General features: G+C 41.5%; 1 protein-coding gene and 1 long non-coding RNA gene across 2 annotated transcripts in view; one reads left to right on the forward strand and one right to left on the reverse strand.

Annotated features, from left to right (window-relative positions):
- The window catches only part of LOC126392122 (uncharacterized), a 43599-nt gene extending 30747 nt beyond the window's left edge, over window positions 1–12852 (forward strand). The window contains exons 2-4 of the long non-coding RNA XR_007570149.1: window positions 10512–10668; window positions 11112–11212; window positions 12726–12852. This is a non-coding gene — a long non-coding RNA (uncharacterized LOC126392122). The remainder of the gene's footprint in view (window positions 1–10511; window positions 10669–11111; window positions 11213–12725) is intronic.
- The window catches only part of otog (otogelin), a 70150-nt gene continuing 50161 nt past the window's right edge, over window positions 2149–22137 (reverse strand). The window contains exons 36-56 of the mRNA XM_050047160.1: window positions 17430–20194; window positions 17029–17206; window positions 16737–16888; window positions 16550–16639; window positions 16252–16438; window positions 15798–16018; window positions 15280–15418; window positions 14137–14325; window positions 13630–13839; window positions 13400–13504; window positions 12930–13034; window positions 12721–12822; window positions 11128–11226; window positions 10843–10883; window positions 10492–10567; window positions 9935–10113; window positions 8814–8918; window positions 8408–8527; window positions 7374–7419; window positions 4620–4699; window positions 2149–3584 (exon numbers count right to left, since the gene is read on the reverse strand). Of these exons, the coding sequence (XP_049903117.1) occupies window positions 3384–3584; window positions 4620–4699; window positions 7374–7419; window positions 8408–8527; window positions 8814–8918; window positions 9935–10113; window positions 10492–10567; window positions 10843–10883; window positions 11128–11226; window positions 12721–12822; window positions 12930–13034; window positions 13400–13504; window positions 13630–13839; window positions 14137–14325; window positions 15280–15418; window positions 15798–16018; window positions 16252–16438; window positions 16550–16639; window positions 16737–16888; window positions 17029–17206; window positions 17430–20194 (5390 nt within the window). The 3' untranslated portion in view covers window positions 2149–3383. The remainder of the gene's footprint in view (window positions 3585–4619; window positions 4700–7373; window positions 7420–8407; window positions 8528–8813; window positions 8919–9934; window positions 10114–10491; window positions 10568–10842; window positions 10884–11127; window positions 11227–12720; window positions 12823–12929; window positions 13035–13399; window positions 13505–13629; window positions 13840–14136; window positions 14326–15279; window positions 15419–15797; window positions 16019–16251; window positions 16439–16549; window positions 16640–16736; window positions 16889–17028; window positions 17207–17429; window positions 20195–22137) is intronic.

Raw genomic sequence — 22137 nt, forward strand, 5'->3', positions numbered from 1 at the left:
TTTTTTATGATATTTTGGACGACATGCTATAATATGACTTTTTTATGATATTTTGGACGACATGCTATAATATGACTTTTTTATGATATTTTGGACGACATCCTATACGATGATTTTTTTTAGGACATTTTGGACGACATGCTATACTATGACTTTTTTAATAATATTTTGGACGACATGCTATACTATGACTTTTTTATTCATATTTTTGACGACATACTATACTATGACTTTTTTTAGGACATTTTGGACGACATGCTATACTATGACTTTTTTTTATAATATTTTGGACGACATGCTATACGATTACTTTTTTAGGACATTTTGGACGACATGCTATACTGAGTTTTTTTAGGACATTTTGGACAACATACTATACTATGACTTTTTTTTATAATATTTTGGACGACATGCTATACGATTACTTTTTTAGGACATTTTGGATGACATGCTATACTATGACGTTTTTTATGATATTTTGGACGACGTGCTATACTATGACGTTTTTTATGATATTTTGGACGACATGCTATACTGAGTTTTTTTAGGACATTTTGGACAACATACTATACTATGACTTTTTTCATGATATTTTTGACGACATACTATACTATGACTTTTTTTTTAGGATATTTTGGACAACATGCTGTACTGTGACTTTTAATGACATTTTTGACGATATACTATGCTATGACTTTTTTTTGATATTTTGGACGACATGCTATACTATGACTTTTAATGACATTTTTGATGACATACTATACTATGACTTTTTTATGATATTTTGGACGACATGCTATACTCTGACTTTTTTTATGATATTTTGGACGACATGCTATAGTATGACTTTTTCGACGACATTTTTTAAGGCATTACCCTCTGATGTCAGAAAGGTGTTAGGGGAGGTTTCTGAAGTCATTTGTGTTCCCAGGCCGTCATGCGACCGACAATTCAGACTTTAACCACTGCACCTAAATTGCCAAACAGTTCAGTGCTTTCCCTTACATCACTGCTTGGTGTCACAGATCTGAACTCCACTCAACATCTGAGCTCTATGTGATCCCCTTGCCTGGTCTTGGCAGCTCATCAGATACAAACGGTGGTGGCCCAGCTTACATGTCTGCTAAGAAATCCCTGGATTTTGTAGGTTCATGGCTCGGTATCATTTTCCTGTCTGCCCGTGCCAACATGCTGCAGCATGTAATCGGCCGTGTTCAGACCAGCCAGCCTGTCTGGAGTCTGAGATACGAGAGGAGGAGGAGCAGATTTACTGGTCTGACTTCCTCTGAATATCCATCCTCACACATCTGGTTTAGTAGTTGATTGATACTGGACACGGAGTGTCTGAAATTAAAGAAGCACCTGCAGTGTTTTGGTCTGAACAGTCCAAATGTTACAGTTTCACATCTGCTCAGAGATCTGTCTCAACACACCAAACTGTGAAGTCAGAACAAAGATTTACATTTCAGGAATCAGGTTTGGCAGAGCAGTGAGAATAATCTGATAAACATACAAGATTAAAGCAAATACTGAGACAAGAGTTTAATATCAAAACAAAACCTTTCTTGTGTCAGCTAACTTTTTTTGTGGATTAGATTGTAGCAAAGTGAAGTCTCTCTTCAGTTAATGTTAATACAGTGGACTGCAGGTTCTTAAACTTCATTCATCAGTTCATCTACATTTACAGTAAGAATTTCATTAAACTTTAGAAAACAGTTTGCACTCTTATTAGTACTTTCTTTTGCAACTGTGTGCTTTTTACTCTCTGATGTTTCAGCTTTTATCGATTACTCTCATGTTTTTTGTTATTCTTAATGACCCATCACTCAAACATGTGGAAATTAATGGATATACCCACCACCAAGTGCAGAGAATTATCTTAAAGCTACATCAACCTACATCATCTTGTTCCATTATATTAGAGAGAGGTCAGACATCTCTACAGCTGATATCTCCAACAGTTAGCATCTCACACCAAAACAATCTAGATCGATAAATAGCACTACAGTAAAGAGAAAAATATGTGTTTTTGATTTTGTGGTGAACTGTACCTTTTGATACATCTGAGGCAGCCAAAAAATAAGTAAAGTGAAAACAGTGTAACAACTGTTATCTAATAAAAAGAGCAAACTCTTTTAGTTTTCCAAAGGAAATATTTATTGAAAATGCAAATGTACATTTGTATGATACAAATCCTCTTTAACTCGACTATCACGGTGGGTCTGTTTGATATGAACAAACGCATTACAAATTTAGTTCACAGAGAAACATCCATCTACAACCAACACCATGCTCTTCTAATATTTGTCTTTGTGTAATCGGGATTAAAGCCAATCAAAAATTTGGATCCTGCTCGGTTTCTTTGTTCTTTAGTTTGACCAAATTCTTCTCCTCTCTCCGTGTTGTCGTCCATAAAAAATCAGAACGGCTGTGCTCTATCAAACTCCAATAAATAAATAAAGTGCTCCACGTACAGCTGGATTTAAATCAGTTAATACACCTCACTAGTGTTGATTATATCAAGTATATTTCACATCACTGAATATACAGTTTATTGTTGTCTGTCTAAAAGTGAAATATCTAAGAATTTGATATTGCAAATCATTTTAAAAAGTTAGGAGTTATTTACAAAAAACAAGGCACAGCATAAGGAATTCTGGGAAAATATGATCTCAAATGATGATGATGAACAGAGCTGAGAAGGTGTTCGCAGTTACATCTCAGGGCTCATCTCCTGATTATATGTGTCACACCCTCTTTTAAAACCTTTTTAATATATCGCCTAAAACATTCTCCTTTACAGTCAGACAGCACAGAAGTGCTCTGACGAGACAAGCAGAGAAATTAGTTCTCATTTAAAAACAGAAGATCAACTTACTTTTTCCTTTGCCGAACTTTTTCTCTGTAACTTGACAGGGAGGTGGCAGTGCAGTAAAACAGAGAGTTTACTTTGTAGGTTTTTAAGGGAGGTCATGTATCATTGATACCTGTTATTAACAGAACAGCATTTAGAGACATGAAACAGCTCCAATACACTGCCTCTGTTTTGATCTAATCCTAATGCTCTTGACTAAAAAAGACACTGTCCTCTTTTTGTGACAGTTTTCTTTCTTACCTGGTAAGGTAAATATCAGAGTTCAAAGGTCACCTTCAGTGCCCTGTAGTTTGCAGCTGCTCTGCAGTACCACCTCCCTGCCAGCAGAGGCAGCAGGACGACTACCTGAAAGATCGAGAGTGTGAGTCATGCAGTCCTGCCAATCACAGCACAGTATTCCACTCTATCAACATCCTAAAGCAACATCACAATCTTTTGTCTTGTGGTTTTAGAGGATGTAGATTGAACACCATATGTGTGTGCTGATGTGTGTGTAGAATGTGTGTCTTTAGGACCACTGGCAGGAGCAGTCCGTGGGCTCCTGGATGGTGTAGCTGACCCAGGTGGCGTTGCCGCTGCAGTAGAGCTGCACGGCGCGCCGCTGCAGCCCCGTCTCCCTGCAGCACTTGCAGAAGCGAGCGTACGTGTTGATGTTGTAGTTGTAGATGCTGGCAGAAGGACACTTCCCATCACATGACACAATGTTTACCTGCAGGACACAGAGAGTCAGTATAGAAGGTAGCAGGGCTGCAGAAAGAACCAACGAAGTTGATTAAAGTAGAAGTCATTCTTCTTAATCATTGAGGGTCTTTTTCTTTTTTAAATATACTTTGTGATTCTTAGCAGGTGAACTAATTGTTCCACACATAATTATTCCAGTCTCTTTGACTGTTAGCTGATCCAAGCAGCAAAACATAATAGATAACAATCTACAAAACCATGTTTCTCACTGTTAGTTGTGATACATTTCATCCAGGCCCCCTAAGAAAACTGCTCACATTTGCAGCAAATTTTTCCCATTGGCCACTCTCAGTACTGCAGTGATAAAATCCCTTGCGGCCCACAAAGCACTAGCCTTACTCAGAGAAACAAAGTGAGTATTAGCCACCAGTGATAAATGCACCAGCTTTTCTTTTAAAGAGAAATATAGTTGATAGTATTAGCTACCACTTCACTAGATAGTATAAGTATATTATATAAATGTGTTATCTGGCCTCTCTGACAGAAAGTACTATTGTGTAACATCACTAAACTTTCTCACAGAAACATGGCTTATCTTGGTAACTGCTGGTGATAAAACACTTTAAATTCAGCGGACTAAATTTTAGGAGCTACTGTAAAATTTCTTTAAGAGAGGGCTTTCTGGCACAAAGTCATAAAGGGAGACCTTCTCCCTTGTGCAAGATGAAATGCATCACCACTCATAGGAGCCATCTAGTGGCCAAAGTGAAAGATGCAATTTTGTAGATTGTTACCTAATGTTTGATTCTTGGATTCAGTCAAATTGCCAAAAAAAACGTTGGCATTGTATGTTTCTGCAAACCATGGACACAATACATTTGTACACTATTATGCTGCAGACACGTTGAAACTGCACATTTCAACAACACTGTGGTTAACGTGGTTAGGTTTAGGCACAAAACCTATTGATTATCGTAGGACAAAGATCGCTGGGTGGTGAACTTCTCAGAATCGTGTGCCTCATACTGAATCAGCATCTCATCACAACATACATGAAACATACCGGCCTGTTGCTGCGACAGTCGTTCTTTCTGATTGTCATCCTCACCGTCACCTTCTGACACGACTTCCCGTCTTCTTTGCCTGTTCACACAACAAACAAACCAAATCAGTCCAAATAAAGTTAAGGTGAGATCCAGAAACAAAACGTCTGACCTGCTGCATGTAGAGACAGCAAACACCAGGAAGGAGAGGAAGATGTCAGAGAAGTAAGGAGGCTGTAGCTCATGCACAAGCTGTGACGCTGTTTTAGCAGATGGATGAGTTAGATGAAGCAAATGAATAATAAATAAAAACATGTAAAGTTTTAAAAAAAGAGTAAGGCAACAAATAAGGAAGCTTTGCAGTCGGTGAGCAAAGACAAAATAGAGCTTTTACAAATGAGACAAAACAGAAATATTCAAAAAATATATAAAAAGACAATGAGATCATTCATGCATTTGTCATATAACAAAATTACTTTGAACAACTTTTTAAAAATACATTTCCGTCTTTAAAAATAAATAAACAAATGAAATTAATGAAAGAAAAAGACCGTTTCAGTAAACATGCTCCGTCAACCTTTGTGCCATTCAACATTAAAAACAAACAACAACAAAAAACTGAGCATAAACTTAAAGCTGCTATGTGTGGCATGAGGTCTTTATTCACATCACAGTTATCCTTTTTCTAAAGAGGTTAAGCACATTAGAAGTTTTACTTTTTCCCATCCGTTGAATTGAATTTCCCTTCAGGGGGATTAATAAAGTTAATTTAAAAAAAAAAAAAAGTTTTTCATCATCTGCCACCACCAGAAACTTTAAACTTTTTAGATCTCTTTGTGAAGCAGTAAAGTCTGTAAAAAACAACTACTTTTCTGGCCACAATTTCGGAAATGCGTCGATGTTTCGGTAACAAAACAAGCCCCTATTGGACTACAATAACAGCAGGAAAAGCAGCGACATCTCAGTAGAAAACAACTGCTTATTGGGACATAAATCCGTCAGAAAAAGCAGCTATGCCATGTTCAATCACTTTTAAGGCTAAAATCCAGTCAAGAAAAGCAGCGATGTCTCTGTAAAAAACAACCATTTTTCTGGCCACAATTTCCGAAAATCTATGTTTCGATAGAAAAAACAACCCCTTATTGGGCTACAATCCCAGCAGGAAAAGCACAGATGTCTTAGAAAAAACAACTGCTTATTGGGCCACAATTCAAAGGAAAAGCAGTGACATCTTGTTAAAATCCAACCGCTTTTCAGGCTAAAGTCCAGGGAAGAAAAGCAGCAATGTTTCGGTAAAAAAACAACCACTGATTGGGCCACAATCCTGGCAAGAACTTCAGAGAGGTCTTGGAAAAATCAGAAACTTTTCAGGCCTCAATTACGAGGGAAAAAAAGCAGCGATGTCTCGTTAAAAACAAGTGCTTTGGCCATTACGATGGCAAAGACGGTGACCACAGGCACAAATCAGGGGTCTTTATCAAAGCACTGTGATTCAACTAATTGCAGATAAATTAAATATACAAATAAATAACTTTTCTTCAAGAGCTCAACGTTCAAAACAACTCCTTCCAACTTGGCAATCTATTATCTGTTTTTAATAAAACAGTAAATTGTTCAAGTGTTTGCTCTGCTAAATCTTAGATGGTAAAATGCCTCACATAGCAGCTTCAGTTCCACACAGCTCCCCCTGGTGGCGGAGCAGCACAGCACGTGAAAACACCCCCGACACCACATCAGTATCTACTGACACATGCAGAGGTCTAAGCCCGACTACTGGGCCACTACCAACAGTACATTGTTGGCAATCAACAATGCACTGCCCAGACAGTGCTAAATGGGGAAAGAGTTTAGCTGTTGGTGTACATGTACGTGATCCACAGGGAGGGGCGGGGCTAAATAATGGTTACTGTCCTCTCAAGTGTGACATCATTTTTGGCCTACATGAAGGATAGTGTCCCCGCCTCCTTTAAGGTGTAAAAACACATTTTTTTTAAGACACAAACTTACCAAAAAAGGGAATTCACAAGCAGTACTTAAATTTAACAGCTTTGTGAAGTAAAGAGAGTGCAACATCTGCACCATAAATTGTATAAATACACATATTATTAATTTCAGTAATATGCTTTGATTTTGATCTGATGATTTTTTATTTCACTGAGACCTGAAATGAGACAGCAGTTGAGAGGACTGTTCTGCAGTGGGGAGTAGGTTGCAGTCAGACTTCCTGTGTGTTTTATCAGTATTTTTTGGGTTTGGAGGGAGTACATTGTTGAATATCAACAATGGCACTGACAAGCCTTGTTGTTTTGGTACCTCGTTCACAGTTTGTGTTAACTGTGGGAGTCAGGGGGCTAACGGGAAAAGGGAAGAGAGGGAATCCAGTACCTGGTGGGATTGGTACATGATGGTAAGCTGCAGCACATAAACCACAAACCCACTTGCATGTGATCAGATGCTTTTCAGTGACAGCCGCTTCTGTCGTTTGGCGCTTTGAAGGTTATCTGTTGCCATTTTTACTGACGAGGCTGAATTCACTGAAAAGCACACTGAGGATCTCTCTAATCTGAATAACAGCAGACAAATGTAACGGAAAACAACAGCTAGGATCCAATTGAGACAACGTGGTTGAAGATTTTGGACTGAAACAGACAAACTGAAGGGCAAACATGTTGGAAACATGTTGAGCGGCAGGTGAAGGCGCTCTTCAGTGTCAGCTGCAGCCTACAGCTCTACGCTAACTACAGAATGATGCTACGCTCAGATCAGATACTCACATGTCTTGCAGCACCCGTCCATGTAACTTACGATGGTTCCTCCGATCTGGGTGCAGATGACAGTCAGAATGTTAAGATACAGGTAAAGAAATGCTGTTTGTGTGAAACCCTCTGTCTTTGCATCAGAGTTTGGTTTTTTGTAAAGTTAAACTTCAAAACATTTCCACAGTTTTAAGACACAAATCTCTCTCGATATATTGATCAAAAACTCCGGAGCAAGTTAGACCTCATCAACTAATAAAGAGGACCAGTCTACACATTGCTGACCACCAGATTACCAAAACATATAAACAGTAAATTCATAAACTTCAGTGCCCATATCACTATTTTCCAAGCTACTGTCGCTGACACATTTCCTGGGACCCGTGTAAGCGCAGTTTCCATGGGAATGCAGCCAGTTTAATCTAAAGTAGCTTTAAAAAAAAACAATAGACAGAAGTGTCCATTGTCAATTTGTTTGTAAGAGAGAGCAAGAGAGGAAGGAGGGGCACAGCATATCATTATGCTGAAAATGTCCTAACCCGCTCTGCACGTCAGTGAACAGGCTTGGTGAGGTGATGCTTGCCCTGGCTCTATTTTTGCAAAGCTTTGTGCACCTCCAACCTCTTCGGAGTAAAGAACAGAAAGCCTTTACAATAGGCTCCATGAATGTTGTTGTCACTTGCAGTATACCTTTTCTACGCTCCATCTGCCAGAGTTTGCATGCTCGCTGTATGTTAGGAGGAGGCGTTACACTTCTTCCTAAAGCGGTGTTATACCTCTACCAAACATAAATCTTGTCCTTAGCAGGTGTCTTAATTATATGAAATGAAGGAACAGAGTAATTTAATAAAAAAAATTGGTTTATTCTATAAAATTTTGTACGAATCCATCCAACCATGGAAGAGAATTATGATCTTTAAGAGTTGATTTAATATGTGTGATTCTGGTCAAGAGGAAACATGGTTCAAGGCTCTCCTCTTTACACGCTCATGTGTGCATGTGTCTGTTTGTGCAAAAGCATTGGTGGGCGTGTGTGTGTGCAGGACGCTGACCTTCATACACTCTGTCTCGTTGAATGGTGGGCAGCTGAAGGAGTAGGAGATGAGCGTCGGTCCAGACAAAGTGTCTGTGCAGTCGAACTTCATGCAGTTTGACACCCAGGACTTCCCTGGCTGAAAACACAGCGTTACTATCATCAACTGATGAACTACAGCAGCTACACAGCAGCGCTAATCTGACTCTTGCACCAACAGATAGCTGAAGTTCCAGAGTGAGATTTATTTTCTTTCAAATGACTTCATGATGTTCTTTTTACCAGACTCACCTCACTACTGGGTGCTCCGTTAAGACTACAGGTTATATGAGACATTTAAACAATGTATGTAAAATATTCAGGATTACTGTTATTATATAATAAATATATATTTAAATAAAATGTATAATCAGTTGACCTCTTACCTTGTAGAGAAGTGTTGTCCCGTTCTCATGTTCATAGAGGCAGGAAATATTCTTACAAACACCACAGCACGTCGTCTGGTCCTTCGGAGGGATGTAGATCTGATTCTGAAACACACAAACAGTGAAGGATGAAAAAAATCTAAAATTAGAAACAGTTGTTTCAGCAAGTAAAGAAGACAAGATGTATGCGTTTACTCAAATTATATATTTGTTTGTGTGTTTCTCTCTTACTGATCTTAGTGCTGTTGTTAAATAGTCTAAGACGTGGACTGTTGCTATTTTCATTTGTTCTGTCTACATGACATTTAGGTGAATCATGACATACTTGAGTAATTTTGTGGCATTACTATCATAAGAGGATAAATCCAATAAATTAATTAGTTAACCGTCTCTAAATGCTCATGTAGTTTCTATTTTTTATTCTATTTTTAGTTCGGTTTTATAGATCTCTTATTGTTTTCTTTACCTTCCCCTCTTTATCTGTATATATTTCTGTCGTTGTGCTGTTACAACAACCAAATCCCTCGTCTGGGGATCCATAAAGGTTCATCATAATTTAAAACAGACAGAGACAAAATTGAAAGACCATAGATTAATTTTCTATCTTCCAGAAAGAGATTGTTTGAGATTAGGACTGCAACTAACAATTATTAAGTATCAAATAATCAGCTAGTTACTTTCTGATCCATAAAAAAGGCACAAAAAAGTTTAAAAAAAAATCAAATGTAAATCAGGGTTTCACTTCAGAAGTCTTATTTCATCCAACCAACATTCAAAACTTAAAGATATTCAGTTTACTGTCACACAGGACGAATGAAACCAGCAAATACTTACATTTGAAAAGCAGACCCAGCGACTTTCTGGTACTTTTGCTCGAACAATTAATCGATTATCAAAATATTGGCCAGTTACTTTTCTGTTAATCGAATAATTAATAAATAAGCTTCTGCGGTTCTTTTGTAAATTTTTCATGGAAAAACAAAGGAGGAGGACAAGACGAAGAATCAGTTCAAGATCGAGATGAGGAGGAAGTACAGGAAAAAGAAAATGTGAAAGACTTAGTAGACTTTGTTGTCCCAGTCTGGGTGTACTGGTTGATGTGTGTGTGTTTGTGGTCTTACTGGTTGGCAGTGGGAGGAGCAGTTGATGCTGCTGGTGCGCAGTAGGTGGAAGCCGCTCGCCGGGTCGAGGCTGCGGCTGCACTGCCTGCTGTGACACAAGCCGTCGTCATGGTGTTCCACAAGAGTCTGACCTGGCCGCAGCACACCGCGCTCACCAAACACACACACTGCCTCGCGCACTAAACATGTACACACACACACAGAGCCAAGATAAGATGTCACAGTGTACACAAGGTTACAGTTTCTTCACTTTTCTGATGGACTTAAAGGTTTTTGGAAACTTGCAAAAATTCAGTCAACATTGTATTTAATTAAAAAGGTTTTGCCTTTATTATTTTCCTTTTAAATTAGTTTGATTTTGTCTATATGTTGTTACTTGTGTGTTTTTCCCTTTTACTTATGAATCCATTCCCATGTTTTTGGAAATAAGAATCAAGTTCATATAAACTTTGCGACTGTTCTGACAGAATATGTGCAGATGCTTTTGCAGGATGTGAAGCCTGTCTCAGTTTTTCTATGTTGAATTTATACCAGCAACCCTCCCCAGCAGTACTCACCACACTTGTATCTCTTGCAGGCACACTGGTTCTGTGGGTCGGACAGGAAGGCCCGGTCCAGCTGGGCGGCCTCTCCCTGCAGAGCACAAAAAGAAACAAGCCAGGGTCACAAAGAGTGTACATAGACATTACATAGAAAACTAGAAGACAACTAGGAACTCTGATGAACAGAAAAAGGTAATTAAACAAACAAACTCTGTACTGATGTTGAAACGTGAAAGTCTGATGAATAAGAACCAGAGAACAAGAGAATATGCCTGTTATACAGACTGTCCCAGTGAGTTCTACAAATATAAAATACATGATTGAAAGTCCAAACAGACGGACTAAATATTTAAAATCATGACATACCAGGCCACATTTTGGAGATGCGATCTTTTCACAGGAACACTCTGAGAGCAAAAAAAAAAAAAAAAAAAAAAAACATCGATGGTCAACATCTTCTTATTTCAGCGGCTCTAAGCTGACGGCACCATGTCAACACCAAACAACAAAATGTTCTGTGTCATCATAAACCTTAAGTCATGTCATGTCAGGGTGAATTCAGTCTTAAAACCTCTAATCTCAAACTGATGGATCTGTGCCTTTGAATTTATTTAAAAATATTTCTGTTATTGGAGGTCATATGAGTCGTACCACATGTTTGGTTCGGACAGCAGCGACTGGGACTGGAAAAGGACACCACCGACATCCCAACAGGACAGCTGACCTGAGGACACCTGTACGGCTCACACACTGCACACGCAGACACACACAGCAGAAACATGACAGTCATTTATATGTTCATAGCTGTTTTCAGCTGTATGTATCCAACATTTTTAACTTATCACAGGTAGGCTATATTGTTATGGGCATATTTTAGGAACAATGAATTGCAGTAATGCCAGACATATGTTTACGGTCATTTAGAAACAGTAACTCTATGACATAATCTGTACACCAGAGAGCACTAACAAGTTTATCTTTCACTTCTTCTGTCACATATCATTAAATAAAAAATATTTTCCCTCTTGCCTGTAGTGCTATTTATCAGTCTAGATTGTTTTGGTGTGAGTTGCAGAGTGTTGGAGATAACAGCCGTAGATGTCTGCCTTTTCTTCAATATAATGAAACTAGATGGCATTTGGCTTGTGCTCAAAGCGCCAAAAGACATACATTTGAAAAACTAAACCGTAATGTCTCTTTCCAGAAATCATGACCTGGTTACTCCATAGACTTTGTTGTGAGCAGTTTGATCAAACTATTTCTTTCTACTGAACTACACTGTCAACTGTATCACCGTGCAGAGGGAAGCATGCATCCACTGCTCGCTCACCTAACAGATCAGCCGAGGAGGACGCCGTCAATGTTTACATCTCACGCGGTCAAAGGCACAACCCTCTCATCCATGAGTAGATGCACACTTCCTTCTGAGCAATGAAACAGTTGGCAGGTGTAGTTCAGTAGAAAGAAAATAGTGTCTACATGAAACTGTTCACAACAAGGTCTGTTGATTATCTTGAGTAACCAGGTCATGATTTCTGGAAAGAGACATTGCTGTTGAGCTTTTTTTTTTTTTTTTGGCGGAGTGCCATTAGGTCCATTATGTTCAAGAGAAGGCAGACATCTCTACGGCTGATATTCACACCAAAACAATCTCAATGGATAAATAACACTACAGGTAAACGGAAAAATATGTATTTTTAATATCGGGGTGAACTTTACCTTTAACACACATCGTTTGGGTTATCATCTCTGTACATTGCACATATTCTTTATACTTAATACTGTGGACTTTGTGCACCTTCCCAAGTCAATGTGTTTGCATATCCCAGCATAAAACTGTGAAGCATTTCATTTCAAAACGTATACAATTGTACATATTTATTTATTTTTTCCATATTGTTATTGTTAATGTTTCTATTTTATTTATATTCTTTGACTGTTGCAGTGCTTGTTTTTTTATCTTTTTCTTTTCTCTTACTGTGTTTATTGTTATGCGCCAAAACACTGAGGCATATTCCTTACATGTGAAAATCTTCCTGGCATTAACCCTGGTTTTGATTCATATCTTTTTTTTAATCAACAAATGAAAGAAATCACTATCAAAAATGTTGGTTGTAATGCGTCAATTTTAAAAAATAATAACAATATTGGTTCTTATGTCACCATCTTATTTTTTTAAATGTTAAAATATCCAGTCTGTAAATGTAAAAAATATAAAGTGCGTCTGTGTGTGTGTTCTCTGACCACAGTGGTAGGCGGGGCAGCAGCGATCCGTGGTGTTACTGTCCACTGTCAGCACCTCGCCGTCCTGGCAGACAGGAGGCGTCTCCACACAGGAAGAACACACTGCAGAAAACACACACTTTATTCATCACACCGGTGACTTTAACCTGCTGATCATAAACTGATCATATAATGAGACACAGAAGACAGAGGTGAATCTGTGAACTGACTGCAGATGTGAGCGAGACAGCAGCTGCCTTCAGCTCTGGTGGCGATCAGAGTCTGGTCCTCTCTGCAGGCGGGGACGTCCGACTCACAGTGTTCAGGATCACACTCTGTAACAAAGAAACAGTGAAGGTATTGTTTCACATTTAGAGAAATATGCTTATTCGATATAAAACTCTCATTTCTGTACATTGATTACGAAGCTACAGCCAGGTGACTGTTAGCTTAGCTTAGCTTAGCATAAACACTAGAAATTGGAGAAAACAGCCTGGCTCTGTCCAAAGGTAAAAAAGACCTCTAAAGCTCACTAATTAACACATTACATGTATATAAGTGTGAAAGTGACGTGTTTTTTTACGGGGGGTAATATGTCAAACTATTTCTTTTCTCAGTGAGGCCACTAGCAGAGACTTCAGGAAGTTACTGCTCCCTGCCACCAGACTGGACCAACTGGAAAACTGGGTGGGAAACTCACCACACACGTAGTACGGACAGCAGGAGTCCTGTCTGTAGTACGACACCAGCTTCTCCCCGTATTTACACTCAGGAGGGAGCAGGTCACACAGGCTCTGGTTACACACTGCAGAGTCAGAAATTAAATCATCATATTAAAAGATTTTTAACAGCAAGTCCTTATGATTCAGATGCAGATATCTGATCCTAAACTAGAACATGAAGTACACTCAGGAACCCTCGTGGCCTCACCGCAGACTTTCTGTGGGCAGCAGCTGGTGTCGTCGGCCAGGCTGATGACCACCTCCCCTGATCGACGGCACACCGGCACCGCCATGTTGGAGCAGTTGTACTCTACAGGAACGATGGTGTCGTTGTCGCAGCGGTACATGCAGCAGGCGTCCTTTGAGGCTTTCCACACCTCGCCATGTGCACGAGGAACGCCGGAGCTGTCAGTGCAGGCTGCAGAGAGAGACGCACAACATGCACACACACAGCTATGACTTCTAATTCATTGGTAATGAACTCAAGGTAGTGAGGTAGACTTCAAATACTGATTATCTAGAGCATTATCAGTTCCCATTAATTGTACAATAGTGTAAATAGCTTTGTGATTCTGTGCCACTCCACTACTGTGAACTTTTGAGGTAATAAAAAAGGTAAAGTATTTATCAAAAAGATAAAAGACATGATAATTAAGGTATGATTCAGTTTGAGACCTCTTGCTTTGTTGCACAGACAGGTGAACTTGAGTCTTACCACACTTCTCAGGTGAGATGCAGAGGGCGGAGTAAGGCCGGTGGAGCAGCGTTCCCTCGGGGCACACGCAGCCCTCAGTCAGGCCTGAACACTGGTCAGGGTCCGAGTCGAAGTCGTGGTTGGGGCAGGACTGAGACGTGCAGGCAGGCAGACAGGCCTGATACCGCAGAGTGTCGGGACACAGGAAGGCTGCAGGAGGAGACACAAACATGTCAGTGCCTCAAACACATCACTTCACTTTAGACTTCACTTCTAGTCTAGAAAATGAACTTACCAACGGACACCATCATTGTAAGTACATTTTAATCTGATTTAAAGAACTACATACTGCTTTAAAGACCCCGCACAGCCACACAGGTATTCAGTTCAGGTGTCAGTTACTCAAGCTGATTCAACTTTGGTTGATGTCACCAAACTCCATGATAACACTGGGCCTCATTCACCAGTATCCAGCATTTGTTCTCAACTTTGTTCCTAAGAAAGGTCCTAAGAGAAGTCTTGTCATATCTATGACATGATCTTAAACAGCAGAATTGTTTGCACCTGTATCCTTAAAATGATGAATCATATTGTCCTCACAAGTTGAAGGCATGTGCCATTTAAGTTACGCCCCACAAATCCCCAAAAAAGGGTATGAGACTGCAGGGCCGTGTGCACACAGGGAGACTCAAGATGAACAAAAGTTGAGAGAATTAAGTTCAGAATGCCGAAATGAAAGTTTGAAGAAGGTGGAGGACCGGATTCCAACCATTCAAAAGACTTTAAATGAAGGTGCCTCTGCGGGAAGTGAACAGCAAATGAGCTTTCATATTTAATAGTGTTAGTAGTGAGTATGACATAACACAAAAATGATGCATGGGGTGCTAAAAATACACATAATCAAACACCCATCCCACAAACTTTGTTTATTATAGAAGCACAATTGTCAGGACTGAGGATAGCGACAGATGCCGCAGCGCTCAGCAAGGAGTTTATGTGTGTGTGTGTTTTGAGGAAAAGACAGCGAGGGGGAGAGAAACCCCCAAACACCCCAAACACTGCAGTCTTGCAACTGCAGTGTTTGGGGTGCTGCTCCCTAGTAGAGTAACAGTTTGAGCAGCTGTGAGTGTTGTTGAATGTTTTGACGGTAGACAGAAAACTTACGGCAGTAATCTAGACTCCTCCACTCAATGCAGATGTTGAATTTATGGCAGGAAGCCACGTAGGCAGCCAGCGCCACACACTGGTTGTTGACATACTCTGCATCTCGAACCCAAACCTCACAGAAGGTGCTTGGTGGGACCTGGAGACAAAGAAACAGTCAAGTAAAGCTTATTACTATATCTTAAACTAGAGGTAATATTTTTCCAACATTAGCAGTTCTTCTCCAGTAAGTCCTCATGGGTCATCTATTTTTATTTATTTATTTTTTTCGTATGTGTTGGAGCAGTCATTTAAAAGGATCTCGATTGACTTATTTGTCAAACACATCTTCGACTGAAGAGAAGTGAGAAAATAATAATGGTAGAAAATTGCTGATAATCTAAATACATCAGCAGGATTTTCCTAATGGGTTCATATTGCTTTTAGACATTTAATTTTTTCATAACCAGTTGAAGAAACTTTAATCTGCCAGCTCCTGTTTAAGGAAAAGAACCTGGAAATGAGTTATGTTAACGTACAAAGGCGTGGCAGGGAGAGAAGGCGTGGTTCTCCAGCATGACCAGGCAGCTGGAGCAGTCGCTTGTGGAGCAGTTGAGCTCGCGGCGGCGGCTGTGGCTGATGTAGCTGGTGGTGTTGGGAACCTGCCAGCTGTCAATGAAGATAGCCGGATCCTCGCTCACACCCACTGTGGTGCCGTTGGCCAGAGTCAGGTCGTTTGTTGGGTCTCCATCACAGAAACCTGAGGGGGGTGTGAGAGGAGGGGCATAAAAACACTGAATTTACTTAAGACATAACATACATGTCCCTGAATGAGACAAATGGATCTTGTTGCTACTGTTCTTATCTTTATTGACTTGTTGCTGTGTGATCACCTCAGTAGGATTAAACTGTGTACAATGCTAATACAGCATGCAAGCAAGACAGAGAACTATGCTGATGAAAGCTGAGCATGGGGTCTGAGACTGCTCTTACCACAGAGGCCCATGGTGTGAAGCTTGGGGCTGGAGCTGTCACTGTCGATCACCATCATGCCGGTGCTGTGGTACCACTGAAGCTTGAGACCAGTTGGGCTGCGGATCAGGTACATGTTGCCTGTATCGTAGATTTCAAAGCCAAACTTTTTGAATCGAGGCTTGGCGTACCGTGAGTTGACATAGAGCTGGAAGAAAAGTGCAGGTTATCAGAGAGGTTTTGTCAGTGTTAAAATTTGAGCCTTAATCTGCTGGTGTGATGTTTAAGAATGAGAAGTAGAGAAGAGAGAGCTGCATACCCTCCTCTGCAGTCTGTTGATGAGGATGTGGTTGGATTTGTGGGTGATGTTGAGAGCCACCAGACAGAGGTTGGTGAAATTCCAGAGGAGCTTTGGAAAGAAGAAACTCAGGTCAAAAATCAAATGAGTGACCTCTGTTTGTTCCCATCACTCTAAGGGAAGTTGGAAAGTGAGAAAATTGACTCACTGGTGACTCTGAATCAGCAGGACACTCCTGAACCAGGACGCTGACAGTCTCATTGGGCAGCTGGGTCACTATGTATGAAGCTGCCTTGTAAATGGCAACACTGTTCCCATCAAATGTGATCACATTCAGATCCGGAAACATCGAGCAGCGACCTGAAACACACACAAAAAAAAGAAACGACAATGAGAAGATGAAAGAAGCTGAAGACAATGATCTGAGGAAAACATCACCAGTCTGGAGAAATGTAAAAACAATAGCATGCAATGTGATTTTCTGTGTCTATTCTCCTCACATGGACAGTCCCACTTTGGGCAGCACTTGTCTCCATTGACCAGTACGGCAAAGCCAAGCAGGCCGCAGTTGGGAGGGTCGGCAGTGAAGGGGCAGCTTTGAGATTTGTTGAACAGGACAAGCTGGTTGTTGACGCAGATGTACTTTGTGCACTCATCCACGATCTCTGCATACGGAGGCTGGACAGAGAGAAATCATAAAATCAATATGTTTGCCATTTTCTGTGGAGGCATGCAAGAAAAACACAATTTTCTCCTCAAATTCAAGGTAACACAACATCATTAACTGATTTGCAAATGGTCATTTTGTAGGAGAAGTGTTCCTTTAAAGGGAGAGAAACATAAAAATAGGAAATGTCCAAATAATGTGTCTGAAATGAAGATGTATATTAACTGAACCTACTGTGCACATCCTTGTGGGTGATACAGCCACAGACGTCGTCCCCTCTGCTGTGTGTCTGGTCGTTTCTAAAGGTGTGTAAGGTGACGCCGGTTCAGGGGGCATCACTGCACCTGGACTGGTATGATCGACTCTGTCTTGCTCAGTAGTTTGGACCGAGGTGGCTGCTGGGAGTGAAGTCGTAGCAGGAGTGGGAATATCAGGCTTCTGGGTGGATATCCAGTGAGTATCAGGTGGAGGCGTCACCGGTTGGGAAGTGGATGGTGACACATCGCTCTCTTTGGTTGTCATGGTTTTCTCAGATGTGGCAGACTCTATGGTTGTTGTAATGGGGACGGCTGTAGGTTCTGTTGATAGAGTAGGAGCGGGCGGTGGAGTTGTGACGGGGGGCAGGACGGGAAGCGCTGTAGTTGTGTGGACGGGTTCAGTCGTGCTGGCTGTGGTGACCAACTCTGCAGGTGTTGCGACAGATGTAGACGGCACTCCTGAGATGGTTGTTGTGCCGGGGCTTGGTGTGGCAATCGGTGGGCTCAGAGTAGTGGATCTGGTGGTTACTGGCCTTGTTGCTATGGTAACCCTTGCAGTAACTGGCCTGCTGGTTGACCTCTCCGTTGTTGTGACTCTGGGGGTAACCCTTGTTGTCACAGGGACCCTGGGTGTCGTTCTAATGGTGGTCGTCCTTGTGATGGTGGTAGTTGTTGTCGCTGGTGTAGCTCTAGCAGTGGACACCAGCCGGGTGGTGACTTTTTCCTGTATAGTTGAAGCTGCGGTGGAAGTAGTAGTTGTGTGCAGTGGAGACAAAGATGGAGGAGGTGTGGTTGTAGCTCTCGTTGACACCTCCACTCTGCCAGTCACAGGGTGCCTCGTCTCTGTAATCGGCTGTACAATGACAGGTCTGAGAGTGGTGGTGGCAACACCTGGTGGAGCTCTTGTAGAGGTGGTGGTGAGAAGAGTCTCGGGAACACCAGGTGCAGGTGGACGTGGGGGTGTAGCTAGTTTTCTGGTTGTGGTGGCTGCAATTTCTGCAGTAACGACTTCAGGAGACGTTGTGGTTCTGGCAGTGGTGGCTGTGGCAGCAGCTGATGTTGCAGAAGTGACAACTGGTTGTGACGTCATGGGAACGTGAAGTACTTCAGTTGTTGTAGTGGAAGTGAGCTCATGGATAAGAGGTTCAGAAGTAACCTCTGGTGTAGCCTTCACTGTGGGGCTGTGGACAGGGGTGGTGGAGGTCTCCCAATGGGGGGGACGCCAAGGCTCGGAGGTCCGCACAGTAGTAGCAGGATGGGTGGAGCTCTCTGTTGTTGGTAAGAGTGGTACAGGAGTAGTTTCTGTAGGAGACTCTGGAGGTACAGTTGGTTTTGTCGTAGCAGGAGGACCTGTGGACATGGTGGATGTTTCTGGAACCTCTGGAGGTCTAGAAGTTGTACTCCAAGTCTCTGCTGTTGGGACGGCAGCAGACCAGGAGGTTCTCTCAGCATAGGTCGTAGTGGTGGACACAGGAGAAGTTGTGATGTCTGTAATCTTCAGCGGTGGAGGTGCAGCCGTTGTTGTGGTAGCTTCAGGTATTTCAGACACAGTGGATTCAAGTACAGTCACTTTCTTTGTTGTTGTTGCTCCCCAGTCTGAAGCAGCTGAGGTTGGAGCAGACGGTGCAGTTGTAGTCAGCGCAGCAAGGATTGGGGTTGATGTTGGTAACTCAGGAATGGTTGTTGTAGAAGTTGTCAGTTCAGCAGGAGTGGTGTGTAGGATCTTCTCAGTGGTAGCGGGTGGTGTTGTCGTCTCTGGACCTGTGTATGGTGTTGTTCTACTGGTGATCAAAGGAGCAGGTGGTGTGACTGATTCTGTGGTTGTAGCTGAAGTGACTACAGGCAAAGATACAGTTTCTGTTTCAACAGGAGGTGAAGCCGGGAGAGGTGAGGAGGTTGTGGAGGCTGTGCTTGGTAAACCAGGAGGGACAGGTGTAGTTGATGTTGGGGGAAGACGCTCCACTGTGACAAGCTTTGTGGTGGTGACTGTGTAAGCAGTGGTAGCTGTACTGGGTGCAGTGGTCCTGTCTGTAACTGTAGACGTCTCTGAGACTGGAGCAGGACTTGGACTAGAAGTGGTTACAGTTGGAGTAACTGCTACTGAATGTGTTGTAGCCTCTGTGGTCTCTTTGGTTGGTTGCACGACAACAGGAGGAGGGATACTGATGGTGGTTGGCCCTTCGACAGAGCTTGCGGTTGGTGCTACAGTGGTAGATGGCTGCAGGGTCGAAGCAGTGGTGGTGAAGGGTGGCCATAGAAGATCGGTGGGCTTGGTGGAGGAGGTGACCCAGAACAGAGCCGTGATGGCATACGGAGCGCTGCTCGTCTTGGGTGTGCTGGGGCGGGAGGGGCTGGTAGGGGAGCTCACAGCTCTGGTCGTCCATGCTGTTGTACCTGTCACAGTGGTGGTCGAGGCTTCAGTCACTCTGACGGTAGACAGTGGCTCCTCCACCTCTGGTCTGTCAGGAGGAAGCACTGCTGGAGGAGATGGGGGTCCTGGTGTTCTGGGTGGTTCAGGAACTACGGGACGGATAGTCACTGGAGCAGGTGGAGCTTCAGACAAGGTTGTGTGTGTGCTCTCGGCAGGAGTAGTGGTAGTGATTTTAGAGGTGGGACCAGTGTGGAGAGGGGTGGAGGATGCACTGGTGGTGGTGGAGGCAGTTGTTGAAGTAGTGACAGTTGCAGAGGTCAGCAGAGCAGTGGGCGGTGTTACAGGCTGCACAGCAACTGGGACCTTAATGCCTGAACCCAAACAATAAAAAGTTTGTTAGAGAAGCGCTGTGCTCGACAGAGAGACAGTTTATGAGACAGACTGAGAGCGATGACAACTTCCTTTGGGTCTCATTTCATTGGTGGCTAGATATATGTTGGGTTAGCAGTAATGTGAAATATGTGATGACTTCATTGTTCACCGTTTCTGTTCCCTGCTCATTTCAAGGTTTTAATGTTGTTGATCTGTTTTAAAAGTCCTGTGTGTAGGATTTCGGGGGATATATTGGCAGAAATGGAATATAATATAATGCGTATGTTTTCTTTAGTGTGTAATCACCTGAGAGTAAGAATCACAGTGTTTTAGCCACCTTAGACTGAGTATATCTACATAGGAAGCGAGTCCTCTTCTATTTGTTGCTCCACCATGATTCTACAGTGCCCCAGAAGTGACACACCAAACACTGGCTCTTAATAGGGCTGTTCATTTTTTAGAGTCAGCCACTGTACTTGGAAGCCCCTCCGAGATGAGAGCATCAGAAAAACAATCAAAATCAAAAACAATAATCTGAAACTGTTTTCAGTGTTTTTACCTGTTTAAATCACCTCGGTTTACCTTTATAAAACCGTGTAGGATCCATACTACTGTCCATATATGTACAGACAAAGATGGTGCACGTCAAAAAATGTTCGATCATTTTTTGAAGTCAGGCTTCCACTTCACTATCTGTATCGTCAATTTCCCATCTCCATAATGTTGGGAAGCATGGGTCAAGGTTTCCTCTGTCAAGTCTGTTTTTATAGATCACAACTTTTGTGTGGGAAGTGGCGTACACCTGTTTCAGGCCAAGTTTTGCACGTATGCAGTGTTCATAAATGAGACCCCTGGTCCGTTTGTTTTGGAAAGGAAGAGACCTCTGTGGGTAATTCGGCTTCCACTAAAAGCCTCCTGAAAGTCTGAATCTTCACTTATCAGGACAAAAAAAAAGGTGAGCACACATTAGCATGTGCCGGGTTAGTGGCCTGTCTAAGACATGCATAATGGTGTCAGAGAAACACTTTAATGTTTCATGTTTCAACGTTTAATTCACTGGGTCCTTTTTTTTTTTTTTTTTTTTTTGTTTTGTTTGACAATGCACATAATTCAGTTTATGGTAAAAACCTCCTGAACAATGGACACTGAAGGGATTCTAACCAGGAGAAGTTTCAGCTGTATGTAATCTGTAATCCTGACCACAAGATGGCACTAAATCCCCCTAAATCTTACACATTGGACCTTTAAGTATTGTTTTATCTAAAACATTTTAATTAAGTTCAAAAGGTATTAGGCTAAAATGTATCGAAATATGCTAAAATAAACTATAAATGTCATTACATATGCTCACGTGTTGCTGAGTTTATTTAATAAACAAATTTTGAGGAGACGCACAACCAGGTGGAATACAGAATAAGTATCAAGTCCATCAAAATTAAACAAATACAAAAGATCTTGAAGAGTTTGAGACTTGGTGATACTTTCTGCTTCAAATATATTAGAAAAAAATTCTTAATTATTATTATTATTTAATATACCATAATAACCACAGTGTAGATATTGTGTCATTTCTTGTATTAAATTCCTTTACTGAGTGTATTTTTTTAGTGGTTATATTAGGTTAGACAAAGGTGTATGTCGAGGTTTTACTTAAAGACACCATCTCAGATTTTTAATTGCCACCTACTTTCAAAAGGCCTGGCAATATATGGATATCATGATAGGACACATATCATCATAATATCGTATGTGTTGTCTTTTCCTGGTTTTAAAGGCTGCATTAAAGTAAAGTGATGTCATTTTCTGAACTTACCAAACTCTGGCTGTTCTATTATTTGCCTTTACCCATTTAGTCATAATATCCACATCACCGCTGATTATTTATAAAAATCTTATTGTGTAAATATTTTGTGAAAGCACCAAAAGTCAACCCTACAATATC

This window comes from Epinephelus moara, chromosome 1 (assembly GCF_006386435.1).
Source record: "Epinephelus moara isolate mb chromosome 1, YSFRI_EMoa_1.0, whole genome shotgun sequence".
Classification (NCBI taxonomy): Eukaryota; Metazoa; Chordata; class Actinopteri; order Perciformes; family Serranidae; genus Epinephelus; species Epinephelus moara.